At 34.4% G+C, this 19803-nt stretch overlaps 1 protein-coding gene and 1 pseudogene across 1 annotated transcript in view; one reads left to right on the top strand and one right to left on the bottom strand.

The window, feature by feature from the left end:
* The window catches only part of PDS5A (PDS5 cohesin associated factor A), a 117968-nt gene that overhangs the window by 49262 nt on the left and 48903 nt on the right, over window positions 1–19803 (bottom strand). Inside the window, exons 3-10 of the mRNA XM_065877521.1 lie at window positions 19537–19623; window positions 18907–19004; window positions 14344–14470; window positions 11687–11767; window positions 9648–9788; window positions 6249–6364; window positions 3775–3869; window positions 2724–2869 (exon numbers count right to left, since the gene is read on the bottom strand). Coding sequence (XP_065733593.1) covers window positions 2724–2869; window positions 3775–3869; window positions 6249–6364; window positions 9648–9788; window positions 11687–11767; window positions 14344–14470; window positions 18907–19004; window positions 19537–19623 — 891 coding nt within the window. The remainder of the gene's footprint in view (window positions 1–2723; window positions 2870–3774; window positions 3870–6248; window positions 6365–9647; window positions 9789–11686; window positions 11768–14343; window positions 14471–18906; window positions 19005–19536; window positions 19624–19803) is intronic.
* On the top strand, window positions 6996–7166 carry LOC136123558 (metallothionein-1E pseudogene; annotated as a pseudogene).

The following is a 19803-nucleotide window of genomic DNA, read 5'->3' as shown; positions in this document are numbered from 1 at the left end:
ATTTTTTATTTCCCTCAAAGCCAAGCAATAGTAAATCTTACAAAAGATTTCATTAGATTCTGTCTAAAAAAAATTTGGCTAAGTTTTAGAAGTGATTAAAAAATAAAAGAGAAAGCGTCTAATTCACTCTGCAAACAAAAGTCCTATCGTCTGGAATGTTTTGTCCTAGTTACATCCCCTTTGATATTAACTCAGAATAATAAGAGCAAAATTTAGTATCAAGATTTTAGAATTACAAAGTTGGAAAGCACCTTAGTGATCATCTTAAGTGAACTTCCTTACTCTGTAGATTAAAAGGGCAAATTATTTACCTAGTCACATCCTAGTCCGTGAAAGATTCTTTGGGACTTAAAGAGATTGGAATGGTTTATGAGGAGGAAAGAAAGGTGGTGAGAGGAGAGTGGACAGAAAAGTAGACTATAAAAATCTAGAGTTAGAACAACAGTACGATGTAATAATAATCACAAGTTATTTGTCTCAATAACAAATCAGAATATACTTATCTTTGGCTTATTTTTTTTTAAATATATTTATTTATTTTGTGGCTGCATTGGGTCTTCCTTGCTGCATGCGGGCTTTCCCTAGTTGTGGCAAGCGGGGGCTACTCTTGGTTGTGGTGCATGGGCTTAGTAGTTGTGGCTCGCAGGCTCTAGAACGCAGGCTCAATAGTTGTGGCACACACGCTTAGCTGCTCCGCGGCATGTGGGATCTTCCCAGACCAGGGCTCGAACCCATGTCCCCTGCATTGGCAGGCAGATTCTCAACCACTGTGGCACCAGGGGAGTCCCATCTTTGGCTTGTTTAAGTTAATACTTTCTTATAATTTTTAGTATAATTTTCTCATTTGTATGCTATTTGGTAGATGAAATGAAATTCTGTTCCCATATAACAGGTAACAGATGTCTTTTGACATGTCTAACATGAAACAAAAGAATGTAAGCCGTGAAATCAAAGATTTAGGTCCTGTCCCCACATTTTATAGAAAACAAAATTCAGAAAGGCTATACTCAAGGTCATTTAATTCATTACACCAAAAACCAGTTCCTAAAATGCACAGTAGGTGTTATTTGAATTATTAGACCATATCATACAGTCTCAGTTAGCAAGAATCATTTATTCAACTCTTCCTGAAACTATAAACAAACACTGACAGAAGTAGGAGTGAACTGTTTCTAAAAGGAGGAAGTAACACAAACGGCAATACCTGAAATCTGGTTTGGGAGTAGGGGGCGGGGGAGAGGGGGTAGTTAACAACTAACCAGTAGGGAGTGTCATTTCATTTAAATTAAAGCCAAGGGGAAAAAACTCTCAGAGTTAGAATTACTGACACAGTTGAACAAGTTAAACGGTGTCTACTTTATGTATCTGTCTCCTACAACTATTTCAAAAGAACTTAAAGAATGCATCTTGCTCCTAAGTGTCTATCGACAGATGAATGGATGAAGAAGATGTGGCACATATATACAATGGAATATTACTTAGCCATAACAAGAAACGAAACTGAGTTATTTGTAGTGAGGTGGATGGACCTAGAGTCTGTCCTACAGAGTGAAGTAAGTCAGAAAGAGAAAAACAAATACTGTATGCTAGCACACTATATATGGAATCTAAAAGAAAACAAAAAGGGTTCTGAAGAACCTAGGGGCAGGACAGGAATAAAGACACAGAGAATGGACTTGAGGACACGGGGAGGGGGAAGAGTAAGCTGGGACGAAGTGAGAGAGTGGCATGGACATATATACGCTACCAAATGTAAAACAGAGAGCTAGTGGGAAGCAGCCGCATAGCATAGAGAGATCAGCTCAGTGCTTTGTCTCCACCTAGAGGGGTGGGATAGGGAGGATGGTGGGGAGACGCAAGACGGAGGTGATATGGGGATATATGTATATATATAGCTGATTCACTTTGTTATACAACAGAAACTAACACAACAATGTAAAGCAATTATACGCCAATAAAGATGTTAAAAAAAAAGAATGCATCTTGCTATATCTCTATAGCAAGATATTGCTTTTCTACTCTGAAATTATAGCTAAATTACATTGGTTTCAAGAGGGTAGCAGATTTTCAACTATGCTTCAAATAAAATACCACACTGCAAAGGCAACCTTTGTTGAAGATGTTAGTAAGTAACACATTTAATCAGCCTGCCTTGCCTGTGTATCTCTTACTCATGGTTGACACTTTCTTAGCAACTGCTACTACTGTTCTTAGTACTGCTTTTCTTTATCAACCCACGTTTTTAACTGCATCCACATGGAGGAAATTACACAAAAAGAATAGTAACTAAACATCATTTCGGCCCTTAGCTTAGCACAGCAGTATGGAAACACCACTTTCATAGAAAGTATGATATTCTAAGACAGTTACTTTTGAAGATGCTAACTATAAAAGAAATAAATACTGGTGATCAATCACTATCCTTCTGAAACTCATCATGTAAGTGTAAAGGTAAAATAAAACTTTAATTTAGCTGCTCTTTTTGTAAAGGTAGGCTAAAAAACCCATGCCTAAGATCTGAAAAGCTACAGAATCCAATGTATTCATCTGTAAAGATAATTAAAAGATACACAGGAAACATACAAATTATTAGCTTTTTATTTGGTATTGTATTAGTTTGACTTTCACACAGAAAAACTTTAAATAGAAAATAATTTCTATTGTATTTTGCTAACAATGTAAACACAGTAAATTATAAAAGAATAAAATTCCTCAGATTTTACCCGTTTGTCCAGTGTTCTTTCTCTTACAAAGCCAAGTAGCTGATCATTTACTAAGGCAAGGTCTCTTTTGGCAGCTGTTATTATAGTAACAATGACATCATGACGAATAGCTTCTTCTGGATCATGTGATCTAACTTTCAAGTATTCTGAAATAGGAGAAAAAATTAAGCTAAATGTTAGCTATAATATTCATTATGTTCAGAATGACAAAAAAAAACCTAATGCTTTTAAGTTTATGTCCATACTGGAACAATGATTGTAAAATGTGGCATAAATTAAAATTATTTAATTTTTGAGGTGGCAATACCCTACATAATAACAAAATAAACTAAACCACACTATTTACTACTGTAAAGTCACATCTTAATAAAACATTTTATATCAACTATTCTGGAAAAGCCAAATCGGCACCTGAAATCAAATCAGCACCTGATTTAATACAGTTTAGAATTTAAGTTAACGATACATATTAAAAGACTTAAAATATAGTAAAAATGCTTATAGCAGGTTTGCTGACAGGTATATATCTTCACATTACGCAACATAAAATAACATTCTGTGACCTCTAAAAAAAATCCTAAATAACTACGATACAAACAAAGTTATTTCCTCTTTTTTGGTAAACAATATTTTGATAGCAGTTATTTATTTGTTACAACCAAGTAAGTAGGTTTAAATGCTCTACTTCAAGAGAAGAATGAGAAATTCTAGTCTACTTCAGAAGAAATCATTTTCCCACCTATTATTAGATATGTTACTATATTTAATTATCACACAGATATAATGATTTGTGCCCAAACCCAGAGTCATAAGGAAGAGTCTACTTCCTCAAACTATGATTTCCAGAAAATTCCAAAGGATTACAATGTGAAGATTTCAAATGTAATTTTATTGTATAAACATGAAATCCCTTACTAGTAGTCCATGACTGATAGAGACCTGAAAGAGTGCCAGAGTGAAACCTATTCAGAAACCGAAGTTAAAGTCAAAGGCCACAACTAAAATATATTTGTGTGATCACTCTCATACTTCAATAAACCAGCTACCTTACCTGTGAGATCCTTTGCTAAATCTGGGTGATTCATTAAACAGTGACTCGCAAATTTCACACTTTCTAATCTCACAGGAACATGAATGTCATTGAATCTACATAGAAAAAGATTGCTAATATTAATTGTAAGGCAAAATAACTATTTTCAAATAAGGTATATCAACGCTACGTAAATACCTATAAACAACAAGTTACTGATTATAAGATGTGTTGGTTTATTAAAATGACAGTTAACTTGTACTGAAGGAAAAATATAAAGTAAAAAGATACATAATTTCACAAGAATATTTTTTACAACAGGATTTTTTCACCATGCTAAAACAAAAACGGTATAAACACATCCTCCAACCCAAACTACCTTCACTGGAGAACCAAAAATTGGAGCTTAAAATTATGCTACAAAACAAAAAATAAATACTCAAAATCTATTTGCAAGAAGTTAATAGGAGGAAAATACTAGAGGAATGTGAGGTAGAAAGCAAATCATATATGAGGCAGACCCAGAAATTCAAAGATAAGTACATAAAATACATGTGCCATATTGCCTCATAGCAAAAAAGTTTCATATGGCTGGGACCAACCTGTAACTGCTATTTTAGGTCTAATATATTGTAAGAACTTAATAATATGAAACTCAGTATGTCAATTCAGAACTGCATATAATAAGGATAAGCTGAGAAACTCTCAAGTTTTAAATTTATTGGGCAATTTAAAAACATATTTATTAATTATGAATAATGTGATTTTTTTACCCCTTAATCTCCCTTACCCATTTCTTTCCTCTCCCAACCCTCTTTCCCTCTGGCAACCACCTGTTTGTTCTCCTTATCTATGACTCTGTTTCTGTTTTGTTATGTTTGGTCATTTGTTTTGTTTTTTAAATTCCATATGTAAATGAAATCACACAGTATTTGTCTTTCTCTGTTTGACTTATTACATTTAGCGTAATACTCTCTAGATCCGTCCATGTTATCCCAAATGGCAAAATTTCATTCTTTTTTTATGGATGAGTAAAATTCCCTTGTTTATGTATATACCATATCTACTTTATCCATTCATCTACTAACTGGGTACTTGGGTTGCTTCATATCTTGGCTATTATAAATAATGCCACAATGAACATAGAGCTAGTGCATGTATCTTTTCTGATTAGTGTTTTTATTTTCTTCAGATATATAATAGTTCTATTTTTATTTTTCATCATTATTATTTTTTTTGGCCACACTGTGTGGCTTGTGGGATTTTAGTTCCCCGACCAGGGATTGAACCTGGGCCCTTGGCAGTAAGAGCATGAACCCTAACCACTGACTGCCAGAGAATTCCCAATAGTTCTATTTTTAAATGTCTGAGGAACCTCCATACTATTTCACATAGTGGCTGTACCAATTTACACTGCCACCAACAGTACACAGTTCTTTTCTCCACATTCTTGCCAACACTTGTTATTTGTTGTCTTTTTGATAACAGTCTTCCTGACAGGTGTGAGGTGGTATCTCACTGTGGTTTCGATTTGCATTTCCCTGATGATTAGTGATGTTGAGCATCTTTTCATGTGTCTGTTGACATCTGTATGTCTTCTATGGAAAAATGTATATTCAGATCCTCTGCCCAATTTTTTTTTTTTTTTTTTTTTGTGGTACGCGGGCCTCTCACTGTTGTGGCCTCTTCCGTTGTGGAGCACAGGCTCCGGACGTGCAGGCTCAGCGGCCATGACTCACGGGGCCCAGCCGCTCCGCGGCATGTGGGATCTTCCCGGACCGGGGCACGAACCCTTGTCCCCTGCATCGGCAGGCGGACTCTCAACCACTGCGCCACCAGGGAAGCCCCTCTGCCCATTTTTAAATCAGGTTGACTTATGTATGAGTTCTTTGTATATTTTAGATATTAACCCCTTATCACATATATCATTTGCAAATATCTTCTCCCATTCAGCAGGTGGCCTTTTCATTTTGTTGATAGTTTTCTTTGCTGTGCAAAAGCTTTTTCGTTTGATGTAGTCCCATGTGTTTATTTTTGCTTTTGTTTCCCTTGCCTGAGGAGACACATCCAAAAGCATACTACTAAAACCAATAAGTGTGTACTGTCTATGTTTTTTTCTAGAAGTTTAACACCTAGAAAACTTCTAGAAAAAAACACATAGTACACACTAGCATGTTTTGGACCATGATGTCTTCAGTCTCATGACTTATTTAAAAAATTTAAGACTCTGAACATTCTCAGATGTGAATTATTTATTCTAATGACATTATTTTAGCACACACAAAAAAGATTAAAACCTGTTATGTGGGTAAATAAGACAAAGCTTTCTTCATAAAGAATTTGTCTTACAATTTATTCTCCAATAAAGACAGCAACACAGGTACTAAAGACACAAACACATATCAAAGTTTTGATATGTGTGGTTTTAATCAAGTGCGCCACATTCACTAGCCTCCAAAATGTAAGTTAGAATCCACAGAATTATGTTCTCTTACCGTCCAAGAAAACACTGCCACAGAGGACGATTCTGTGTTGCCAAATCGGAATCTTTAGAACCAAACAATTTAGCTAAAAGTCGAACAACAGCTAATCGCTCTTCTCCATCATTGCTCTAAGGGAAAAAAGAAAATAAATAAACCCTGAGGTTTATTCATCAGATTACAAAAAAATAACATGAAACATTTCTGAGAAGCTACAATTTCATTATTTCTGCTTAAAATGATAAGAACTTTAAAATATCATGTTCTCTCATTTACTGTGCAGAAGTTGACTTGATTCCATGTTAGATCATCAGGTTCTTTGCTCTTATTTCATACACTCCCAACTGTTAATTTATGCCTACTTCACTGCTTGTTTGCAATCTATACAGATGCTGTAGAAACATGAAGATAATCATTCAATTCTAACATTCTGTAAGAGTCCTAGAAAAAATTCTATAAAGGGAAGAGCTACAAATAATTCCTGCCCTAATCCTATAATTTGATCTCCAACATAAACCCATATCAATTAAGGTTTTGATACGTGAAGTTTTAATCAAGGTTCCCCTGCTGACTGGCGCACATGATACTGAATAATGTCATGATTCAGGAAAACTCATTTTAATAGAAGAGCATGAATCTTAAGAGTACCTAAAAGGTCAGGTGAACTGAACACTACAAAAAATCAAAACTTGATGCCCCCCACCGGACCAGTGAACCGGCTTCGTCCCGTGCTTTGGACCTTGGGCCTCACTTCTCCTCCAGATGGACCCCAAGTGCTCCTGCCCCACTGGCGGCTCCTGCAGCTGCACTGGCTCCTGCACCTGCGAAGCCTGCAGATGCACCTCCTGCAAGAAGAGCTGCTGCTCCTGCTGCCCCGTGGACTGCGCCAAGTGTGCCCAGGGCTGCGTCTGCAAAGGGGCCTTGGACAAGTGAAGCTGCTGTGCCTGGTGTCATGGAGAGCCTGCCCCGGGTGTCAAGACAGCAACCAGGACAAACCTGCATTTTACTGTTTTTCGCACAACCAGACTTGACGCTACATTCCTTTTTCTATGAAATATGTGAGTTGTAATAAAAGTTGTTGACTTAAAACAAAACAAAACTTAAAGTTATTTTTTGATAGAGGCCTATTTTCTTATCCTGAATCAATATACTCTATAAAAAGTGTTCTAGTTTTCACTAGTGATGTCACGTCTTAATATAAATTAAGTTATTCTGAAACCATATGGTGCATGAAACTTTTTAAAAGTCACATATTCACTAGGAAAATAAAAGCAATAATGAAAAGCAGTTGCTAATTTGTAAAGCGTTCAAATATAATTTGTGTCTAAAGCAATACCAGCAAGTCAATAAAAAAAAAAATTTATGGGAAAAGGCAGTAAGTGAAAAAAGAAAAATGACTCCAGGATATCATCTTTTCCTTAAGAATGTCTCAACTCTCAGGGATAGGGGTTTTGTGGTTAAAATAGGCACACTTACTAAACAAAGATAAAAATGAAAATTCAAGCTTTAACACTTATAACTACAAAAATGATTTTCTTTCACAAAGTTTTTCGCAAGCAATGTGACTACAATGCAGATTAGTGCTGCCTTTTGGTAAGTAAGTCCAACTTAGTAGCCAACATGATTTATTTTTTTAAAGAAAAATCAATCTATCCCTTAAATGTCAAACACAAGAAAAACTGGAAATTTTACTTTACTTGAAGGTGACTACTTTAGTAGCTTAGTGATTATTTCAAATGTGACATTTCACATCTATGTAATTTAACTACTGAAATAAAATTAAATGAAAACTCGCTCCCACCCCCTGCCTCCTTTTTCTTTTTAATTTAAATTTTTGGCTGCACTGGGTCTTCGTTGCGCACGGGCTTTCTCTGGTTGCCGAGAGGGGAGGCTACTCTTCCTTGCGGTGCACGGGCTTCTCGTTGTGGTGGCTTCTCTTGTTGCAGAGCACGGGCTCTAGGCACACGGGCTTCAGTAGTTGTGGCTCGCAGGCTCTAGAGCACAGGCTTGGTAGTTGTGGCACACGGGCTTTGTTGCTCCGCGGCATGTGGGATCTTCCCGGACCAGGGATTGAACCTGTGTCCCCTGCATTGGCAGGCAGACTCTCAACCACTGCGCCACCAGGGAAGCCACCCCCTGCCTTTTTGAATTTTTAAATATGTTCTCTGAGTGAGGTTGGAATATGATGATAGTGCTGGTAATTTTTTTCTGGTGCAAAAATCATTTGGTGTCTCTGATGTACAGCTGTTATTAGTAATCTATACCAAAGTGAAAATTATCTCATTAAGATATTACCTAATACATTGTTTGAATACAAATATATATATAAAATGTTAATTAAAATAATGGGTAAAATGAGAAATTCTGCATTAGTAATTTACCAGTGACTTTCTGAAAGAAATTCAAATGACCACCTAGTTTTTATTTTTCTTCAACCTTAGTTGAAAAAGGTAACCACTCTGTTACTGCTTCTAATTACAAAGTAATTGATTCAGAACAATTCTCTGTAAAAATTTTCTAAAAGCAAAATAAAGCAATTATGACTGTTTTATGTTTTAAATTGGTGAATAAATGTAAATGTCTATCTCTGCCTAGCATGAAAAAAGTCTTATATATAAAATGTGGCAAATTTTCTGACTATAGCAAAGCTGCTAAGTAGCACAACTCCAGAGTATCCCTTAAAACATAAGGGACAATAGCACTCTACGGACCCACACAGTGGACAGTGTATACAGTTGCATGCAGTGGCCCAGTATAAAGCAAAATCAAACAAACTGTTATGTTGAAGCATTTTCTCAAGTATTTTTATTGTTCTCAGAGGACTGTAACCTAGGACTTTTAACTATAAAAAGCTGTAGCTATATGATTCAGGGATATAACTACAGAAAATCGCCACAGCTATAAAAACTTCCTAGGCTATCTGCTTAGCACACACTGGTGACTCCAAAGGGGGCACCCTAATTATATATAGAGAGTACCTAAACTACTCTGAACCTCATGAGCCACAACTACTGAGCCCATGCACCACAACTACTGAAGCCTGCGCACCCTAGAGCCTGTGCTCTGCAACAAGAGAAGCCACCGCAATGAGAAGCCCGTGCAGCACAACAAAGAGTAGCTCCTGCTCGATGCAACTAGAGAAAGCCCGAGTGCATAACTGAATCACTTTGCTGTACACCTGAAACTATCAACTATATGTTGATAGTTTGATCAACAAACTATCAACACTGCTAACCAACTATACTCCAATATAAAATAAAAAGTTAAAAAAATGCATACCTTAACTAAATATAAGAAGGTAAACTGAACTCATTAATAATAAAGAACTTTATTCTTTTACAGTTAGAGAAAAACAATATGATATATATTTTTCTCTTAAATGTTAAAGGGCTTAGAAATTATAGTCAGTCCTACCTTCAGTTTGAATTCAAGCTGCGGCATGACAGATAATAATAAATGAGGATCTATAGCAAAAAGTTCCTGAATCAGATCAAATACATGTTCTGACAAATCACTTACTGATGATCTTCCCAGCACCAGGACTTGATTGAAAAACTACAGGAGATAAACATAAAAATAAAATATCTGTTTCATTTAAAAACTTAGATAGGTTTTTTATAAACATGTTAAAAGAAAACGATATAATTAGGCATTCCATATACAAGTGAAGGTGGTGAAAAAGAACAGATGTTTAAATTACTAATATGATAGGACAGTCCACCAAAACAGAAGAAATAAACCTCTAAATATCATCAAATTATGAATGTTACATGAAAGATATAAAAAGTAATTGAGTTGTTAGCTTTCTTTCAAATTAGGATGACAATTCTAGGAATCTTAACTTTCATTAAAACAAAACAATTTAGATAGTTTATGCAATTCATTATAGAGAATTTTATAGAGAAATTTCCTTTTATAGCACAGAAAATTTTTAAAAGTCTCAATCTTTTGGATTTTTATTTAAGCTTGAGGATTCTCTCTATTAGTTTAGTAATAAAGAATAATTGAAGGTGGAAGATGAGTTGTTTGTTTTTTTTTAAATACCCAGAAAGTCAAAAACACTGTAACTCAGAGGACAAAGAGAAGGAAAATGCGATGATACAAAGGCTGATAATTCAAAAGAATTCTAGGAAAAAGAAACAAAGAGAATATAAAAGCACAAATTAAAAGATACCTCCACTCCTTGCCAACACACATAAACTTAGAAAAAAAATTAAATGTAAAAATGCTACAGAGGCAGTTGTATGCAACCGATTTGAGCATGTTTTTGGTAGTATCATCAAATGATGTATTTCTTTTGAAAAGCAACACACATTAAGAGTTAGATAACATTAATATTTATTACACAGACCTTGAAAAGAGTAAGGAAAATAGTTTTAACAAAATTAAAAAGTACACATGCACACACAAATAAGCACAGAACACAAATTCTGAAAGGATACATGAAAATCTATTGGTGATGCCTATTTCTGAGAATTAAGAATAGGGTATTCAGGGTTTGAAAAGAGACAATTTTCACTGTATACCTTTTGTACTACTTGAGAAAACATTTTTTTTTACCACGTTTAAGTATTTATTTAGTAATATAAATAATACTAATAATTCATACCATTTAAATTAACAGACTCTCACTTGGGTTTTTATATGTAGAAAATAATTAAACAATAGATAAATGCTACAAAGATAGTTACTAAAGATAGTTACTAAAGGAAAACACTGAAAAAATCTAAATGTGAGGCAAAAGAGAAATGATTAGGTAAATTATATGTGAATTCAAAGGAACATTTATAGTAATTCTTATAATAAAAAATCAAAATATGGAAATACATATATAAATGAAGACAATTCAAAGTTTTATATGGTATATGAAAAAAATAGGTAGGAGTTTGAGCAAATGTTCAATAATGAAATTGCTACATTAAGGTAGTAGAATTATACATTTTTTCCCCAAATTACTTCATTGATTTTTTTAAAGAACAAAAAGAAAACGAAAAAACTTCTATTCAATAAAGTAAAAAAAAAAAAATGTATTACTCTATAACAATTATTTAAGAAGGCAAACCAAAAAGGTTCAGAAGAATGGCCTAGAGACATGAAGAAGAAAATATAGAGAGAGCCATAGATAAAGATGAAAGGAGAAAGTGAAAGAGATAAGCATATCCAGGAGATAAAAAGATAAATACAAAGGCAGTAGAAGAAAGAGTAGAAACTGTAAACAAATTTTCATAAAATAACATCCTCCCATCTTATGCCATTTAAAAATAATGTCTATAGCTTACAAAGTTATGCTGTATTTGGTTACATTTAGACATATCAGTTTTTTATATATTTCTTATAAAAAGATGAAACTGTTTATAGGCTAAATAAGCCTTTATGTGAAAGGTTTCAATAAATTAGTACAATGGATTAAGAACTATAGAATTATGAAAAAATATATAGGCAGAAATACATACATTGGCAATGCATGCCTCAATAGTCTGGACTGTCCTTTTCAATAGGACTTTTGCGAGGTCAAAGGACTGTTTATTTAAGTTCTGAAACACAATAAAAATATGCAAAGTTACAAATGAATTAGTGAATTTATGATCTAGATAGCAACACTAGAACACCAAAGTCTTCAAGTCCACGAAATATGAAGCAAAAAATATAACTGAACTCCATTCAAGGTTTTACCCAATATCTGCTAGTCAAGTGGTCATAAATGCAGAAGTTGCAAATAGCACAACCATGAATCAAAAACTAAAATACATTAGATAATTAGCCAAAAGCCCAAGCCTATATTAAGTTTAGTTTTACTAAACTCAAAATGGACCTAAGGCTTTTTGGTTTTGTTTGTTAACCAATTTGAACTGGCAATCACACCCATGCATCCTAAACAAATACACACACATGCACGCACGCACGCACGCACACACCCCTTTCGAACCCACTATCCTCAGTATTTCACCGTCTAATCAACGTCTGTTCTGAGCAAGAGTGGACCTGGTAAGTGTTTCTGGTAAAATTCTCAGTCAATTATGTTTTTAAAACACTAAATACTGTCTTCACTCCTCAAGATTCCCAATGCATGGTAACAAATTAAAGGGTCTGAGGAAGCCTATAGAAAAGACATATATTTAATTTTTAAAAACTTACTGAAAATGGAATTCTTGTGTTGAAGAGTACCCATTAACATCTCCACACTTTGCAGTTTTAGACCAACCTGAGATTCACTGACCATCATCTCGCACCTATCCCCAAAAAAGGCAAGGATATCCTATACTCTAGGTTAGTAGTCAGCAAGCTTTTTATGCAAAGAGCCAGATGGTAAACAGTTTAGGCTTTATTAGCCAGCCATATCGTCACCACTGCAACTACACAACTCTGGCTGTTGTAGCAGGAAGCAACCACGGACAAAATGAAAACAAATAAGCATGGCTGTTTTCAAATAAAACTTTTACATAAATAGGCAGTGGGTCAGATTTGGTCTACAAACTGTAGCTTCCTGACACTTGCTCCAGGTTTTTATTCCATTGGCAAGAGGATAAGATTATCTCAAAATTAAGGCAACCTTGGAGGAAACAAATAGGTGAGGGAGATTAAGATACAAACTTCCACGTGAAAAATCAATGAGTCACAGATATGAAATGTACAGAGTGAGGAACATAAGTCAATAACTATGTAATATCTTTATATGCTGATATATTGTGACTAGATTTAGGTGAGCATTTTGAAACGTATAGAAATATTGTGTAACAGGAGTTAACATAGTGTTATGTAGGTCAATAACAAAAAAAGAGATCAGATTTGTAGTTATGGCGGGGGGTGCGGGGGGCAGAATTGGATGAAGGCATTCAAAAGGTACTTCCAGCTATGAGGTAATAAGCACTAGGGATATAATGTACAACATGATAAATCTAATTAACACTGCTGTATGTTATATATGAAACTTGTTAAGAGAGTAAATCCTAAGACTTATTTCATCCACAAGAAAAAAATTTTTTTCTATTTCTTTAATTTTATATCTATGAGATGATGGATGTTCACTAAACATTTTATAATGTTTAAATTAAATGAAATAAATCATTTCATAATATAAGTCAAGTCATTATGCTGTATACCTTAAACTTATACAGTGCTGTATGTCACTTATAACTTGATAAAACTGGAAGAAAAAAATTAAGGCAACCTTTCTATTTCCTAAAAAGGTATATTTCCTACTCATTAAAAATAACCTCTAACTAGAATACAAACACCAAATACACTATTCCTCAAAAAGTTTTTCCTTTATTTTGCCTGACATATACTCCCCCTACGCCATACTCTCAAAATTTTGACCAATTACAGACTCATTTGAATTCAAAAAATGCAAATAATATATAGTGAGTAAGGAGAAATATTTATAATTGACTGCATCTTATTGTGAATAAGTATCATTAGATACATCTTCATTTAACATCTGATAATAGGTAACTGAACAGTCAGAGGAAAAGGGCAGAAGAGTAAATATCAACAGTGGGGTAGGCCTGAGTCCACCCCAGAGGGGAAGCTGGTAGGGAGCTAAGTCCTTCAGTTTCTTAGGGGGAACTAGCAGAGAGAAACAGAAAAGGAAATGGAGAGGAATATACAGCTCTGAATCATCCTTTTCCCCTTAACATTAACCACATAGTTCCCACTTCTGCCTAAATCTTTTTCTGAAAGTGGCTAAGAAAAATGTAGGACATGGGTTCTGAGAAGAAATACAAATTCCTACACTCTACATCTATGTTACAAAGGAATAAATACATTTTCTTTTCCAAAACAAACAAACAGCAACTAACCAAGACAGTACTCCAATCCCTTGTAATTTCTAGATTAGATATGAGTGGTCAATCCATCTGGAACATTTTTAGTTTTCCAGAGAATAGGCAGCACTTAACTGAATGAAAATCTTCCATAATATATTAATCAATATATCTTCTAAAGATAACAATAGCTGTAAGACCAATATGTGTTACTCTATTTTATTTGGGGCTGGAGAATGATAATGGGAATAATTACATGGGATTGCAAATGGTGAAAAACAATTATTTTTCATATGTGTAGTACTACCATTAAATATTAACTTTTAATATCTTCATACTATACAGACCTTATGTGCAGGAATGAGGTTAATAAGAATGGAGTCCAATAATTCTTGAGTAACTCCATCACCTTCCATGATGATAGAACTCATCAAGTCTAGCATGTGCATTTGTACCTTCTTATTGTGGCTATTGCTTTAAAAAAAGAGGAAGAAAAAAAGAAAAAACAATTAGGCTTACAAAAGAAAATTAAACTTCCCAGTTTAAAACAACTATCTCAAATGTAAAAGGATTTTCACCTGATTGAGGGAACCATGCCAGTAATGGCAAAGAAACTTTGGCTGCTCTATATTTACTTTCTCCCTCTGTTGATTATTAAAACAGCTACTAAGATATCATTGTAAAGTATTTTACAAAAACAAAAACCTTTAAATTTAATTAAGCCCCTATACAATTAGAATTCAAAGAGTGAGTTAAATTCAACTAAACAAAAATGTCAACTTCAAAGAAAGGACATCTTTGCTTATATGCCCCTGGATTTTAAAAGGTGATAAAATTTTAAGTAAGGAAACAAAAAAAATGTACAAGATAATGAAGGTAGGCAGTTTTTCATCCTTTTTATCCTTTTTGATCTTAATAATTCCTCCAAATAAGGCAGAACTATAAACACACAAAAAAGCCTAAGTCAACACTCCTATATCTTTGCCGCTGGACTTTTTAGTTCAGCAATACTGAAAACCCAAAGTATGATATAAAATGCTTACCAGAACTTATAACTAGAAAGTTCTGAAAATGTCATCCTGCTATCTCTCAAAGAATTTCAAACGAATGAAAAATCAACGAGGTAAAAAGCCAAGAATCAGTTTCAGTCCTGCTTCCTTAGCCAGTATAGTCAATGTGGGCCTCCTCAATAAATATCTCTACTGCTGATACAAACTTACCCAAAAAGATTGGCTACAAAATTGTTATATATTAGTAGAGCATCTAGTGTTATAAATTAGTAGAGCATCTAGGTTTCTCCCTCTCTGATGACTGCATCTTAACTAAAGACTTGACCTATCCATTTTCACATTTATCAGAATACATATGCAAAGACAAATCAAGATAATATAACTTAGTTGTACTACTACAGACACAGGGAAGTTTAAATTAAGACTAAACTAAATGTTATTTCATTTATGTATTTCTTACCTATAATTTTTAAAAAATTAGTTTGAAATAATGTATAATACACCTGTTGGACACTTAGTTGTAAAATCAAAGATGAAAAAATTTATAAAGTTGGTAGAAAAATTGTCCCATCGTTAGAGACACAGTTTTCTATAAGGCAGAAAAATACCCCTTTTAGAAAGATACCCCTCTTGCATATCCTCTCTTAAATATCTTGTTTACTATAGGCCAAGATTGTGAAAGATCAATTATATAGTGGGATGTGTGTGTGTGGTAGGGGGTGAAGAAGAACAGATATTCAGCTTGATGCAAAAGAATGAAGAGAGTATATAGCTCTCAGATCCATATGCACTTGAGGATAGGAAAGGAGTGAAGGAAAGATAAATGAAAAATGGACTTAAAAATTATTTCCACAAGTTCCAGCCCAAGCTTCAATAATAGGGGTAAGATTTACTCTCCTACTTGAACAACTAAAAAACTGGACAGAATATAAGAAATAACAGTTTTCAGATATCAGACATTATACACATGCTGCTGAAAGAAGGGAACAATTTTCCCAGCTTACTTTTCCTACTTGGTAAAGTTTCCAGGCTTCAGTGTGGGAAGAGAAGATACTAGCAGAGCCTAATGGTTTTCCTGAGTCTGGGGTGACTATCGCTTGCAGGGCAGAATACCAGAGGGGAGAGAGCTACTCAGAGAGCAAGCTCACAGAGGGTACCCCCCTCCCCGAGTCTTCAGGTGCTTAGTGATCAGCACACGCAGGTGAGGAAATTTCTTGAGTTTGGGGAAGGTACCACCTGAAAGGCGTGGAGGGAATAATTCCCGGAATTCACACAGGTCTTAACAATGTGCATGTTCCAACTACAGTGGAAAATCTTATAACTCACAGGGCATCTAATAGAGTAATCAGAAGGGTAAACCCACATATCCTCTATGAGCTCCACCACAATGGGACATCAAAATCAAACTGTTTAAAACCAGTAATACAGAGAAAATCTTAGGTGGGTAGAGAAAAAGAAGATACATTATTTACAGAGGAACAAAGATTTAAAATGACAAAACTTATCATTAGAAACAATGCAAGCCAGAAAAAGATGCAGGAAACATCTTTAACAGTACTGAAAGAGAAAAAAAAAAAGTCTATTAATGTGAAATTCATACCATGAAAATAACTTTCAAAAATGAAGGTGGAATAAAAGACTTTTTCAGACATATAAAAACTGAAAGAATTCTATCAACAGTAGCCCTGAACTACAGGAAATGTTAAAGGAAGTCCTTCAGAGTAAAGTAAAATAATACCAGATGGAAATCTGCATATATGCGAAGGAATGAAGAATACCAGATATATGGTAAATGTGTCAGTAAATACAAATCAATAAACTCCTCTATCAAAAGGCAAGTCCTTTATTTACTGATACCTCATTGTGAATTCTTTCAATTAGATAATTAGGTCAACAATAAACTTAGATCTTCAGAGTCAGTAAAGAAAAATATTGATAGGATTGTACGTAAAAGTAATAGAGGAAAGAAGTGTAACTGCAGAGTGGGAAGCGGACTTAAGTGGATAACCAAGGTCACAAAATGGGCAGAAAGACAAGTCAGGCATCTTTTTTTCATTTTGTTGGTGATTTTAATATTAAAAGAAAAAACTGCAAATATGTGGTAGAGTGCAAACAATGGCCACAAACTGTTCCCATCTCTTATGCACAAGCCTTTAAAACACTGCCCTGTCCAACAAAATATGGAGTCTATCTAACCAACCTTTGAATCTGGGCTTGCCTATGAACCTTGCTTGGCCAATGAAATATAAGTAAACATGAAGTATGCAGAGGTCTTAAAAAGTGCTTGTGTGGTGGGGTGTGCCCTTCTTGCTACATTTGAAACCCAGTCAGCATAAGAAGAGGTCTGAACTAGCCTGCTGGATGACAAGAGAGTGACACGTGACCCAGTTGTCCTATTACCTCAGCCAATTGCCAGATGTCTTGCTAACTGACTGCAAATACAGGAGCAAGTCCAGCCCAGAGAGAAAGAACTGACACGCAGAATCATGAGCAAAATAAAATGGAATCTGTTTTAAACTACCAAGTTGTGGGTTACTTTGTTATTATGCAGCAAAAGCTAAGTAACACAAAGGTAAAGTTTATACATTTTATCTTTTATTTAAGGGCCTTCAGTTAGTTGCCACAGGAAGCTTTTTCTCATGCAGTTTTTTATAAGCTTCTATCACTAGACCAGGTTGGTCCAGTCCTTTCCTGTTTATTTCTGGTTAATTCTCTTCCTACCATTCTATCTAAGGAAAAGAAAAATATGTTAAAGTATTCATAAGAAATCTACAGAAAACTTTAGAAATGTGGTGTCCAATACAGAAGCTGTTATCCAACAGCCATTTGGCTACTGAAGATAAAGTCTGAATAGAGCCTTATGTTAAATAAAGTATATTATTATTATTATATATATATATAAATTTTTTTTTTTTTTTGCGGTACGCGGGCCTCTCACCGCTGTGGCCTCTCCCGTTGCGGAGCACAGGCTCCGGACACGCAGGCTCAGCAGCCATGGCTCACGGGCCCAGCCACTCCGTGGCATGTGGGATCTTCCTGGACCAGGGCACGAACCCGTGTCCCCTGCATCGGCAGGCGGACTCTCAACCACTGCGCCACCAGGGAAGCCCAAGTATATTATTTAAATAAATTTCACTTGTTTCTTTTTACCTTTCTTAATGTGGCTACTAGAAAATTTAAAATATATTTGACATATATTATGTTTGCATATAATGTAATGTTGCAGAACACATCTCATAACAATGCTTGGTTTACTACACACACACACCACACACACACACACACACACACACACATACCAGAATGAACACACACACACCAGAATGAAACACTGGATTGAAATCAGTCTCACACACACACACACACACACACACACACACACACACACACACACACCAGAATGAAACACTGGATTGAAATCAGTTTTGCCTCTCCTGTTCAGCAATTTGTGCCCCAGCAAGCCACCAAACTCCTCTGTACATGAATGTCCCTATATCTATAAGGAAAGAGCAATGCTTACGATTTTTTTTAGCTGTAAAATGAGATGATATCAAAGTCAGTATACTTAACCGCTGAGCTATTATGCCTCCCAGTACTCACTAATGATACTTACAATACTTAAAATTTCCACCTCATCAGTTAGTACTTCATTATATAATATAAGGTCTCATACCGCTTGCTTTACAAGAGTCAACCTATACAATTGATACCATTATTTAAAATGGTAATATAAGGACAAAGGCAGGTTTCAGACAACAGAATTTATTTTCCTTTTTATGTTAACTCTTCTAAGGAAAACATTTCCTTTTAACTAAAAGATCTTAGTGTAAATGCACAGTACATGATACTTTAATACACAGAGCAAGAAAAAGAGACAGAGATTCTTAAAAAATAACTTACTTGATCACTGAGAAGAGAGTCCTAAAAAGCTGAATAAAAATTTCATTGCAATCTTCCAATTCAAAGCAGATGTTATATGATTTAACCCAAGCTAAATTCTTAAATAAATAAATAAATAAAATTATTTACACATACATAAAAGTTACACAAAAGCAAGCTCATTAATAAAATTTAATTTTTAGAATTATAAATCTATAGTAAAACTTATAATGGCCCAACATATAAAATTACAATTGTTTAAACAGTCGTACTCTGATCTTTAAAAAGACGTATCTGCTGGCATTAACCTTCTCTAATTGAAAAATACTGTCAGAGGCTAGTAACACATATATACGTACAAAATATAGGGCACGGTGAAAATTAATTCAACTTAATCTCTTTTGGGATTAGAAAAGAATAAAAACAGAAATATAAAAATAAAGTTTCAAATAATATAACAGCTTTGCCAGTGGAATATGCTTTATCTTTTCAGGATATGAGGAGCAAAAAAAAGATTGTAAATGACATTTTCTTAAGTGGGCTTCATATAAAACAAAACAAACAAAAGATTCATTTTACATTATAAAGTTACTATAAAGAATTTTCTACAACATGAAATAATGTGATATTTATTAAATAAAATTTGTTTACCTCTAATAAATAAAAGTATCTATTAAACTGCGGGCTCTTTGTATCCTCCAAACCCTTTAATTGTCTGGTAATAAACAAAAATATGTCCTGTTTTAAAAAATGATAAAACATATTAATTTAGATACAAATACTTGTCACTTTCACAATACACTAATAGTCTATAATATATATTCTCCATTATAGACAATAAAAGAAAATTCTCCTTTAGCCAATGACTTGGGACTGGCCTAGTCCATTACTTAAAATATCTGGAAAACAGCAAATCAC

Source organism: Phocoena phocoena, chromosome 5, assembly GCF_963924675.1.
Source record: "Phocoena phocoena chromosome 5, mPhoPho1.1, whole genome shotgun sequence".
Classification (NCBI taxonomy): domain Eukaryota; kingdom Metazoa; phylum Chordata; class Mammalia; order Artiodactyla; family Phocoenidae; genus Phocoena; species Phocoena phocoena.
This window is presented reverse-complemented; position numbering and strand designations above follow the sequence as displayed.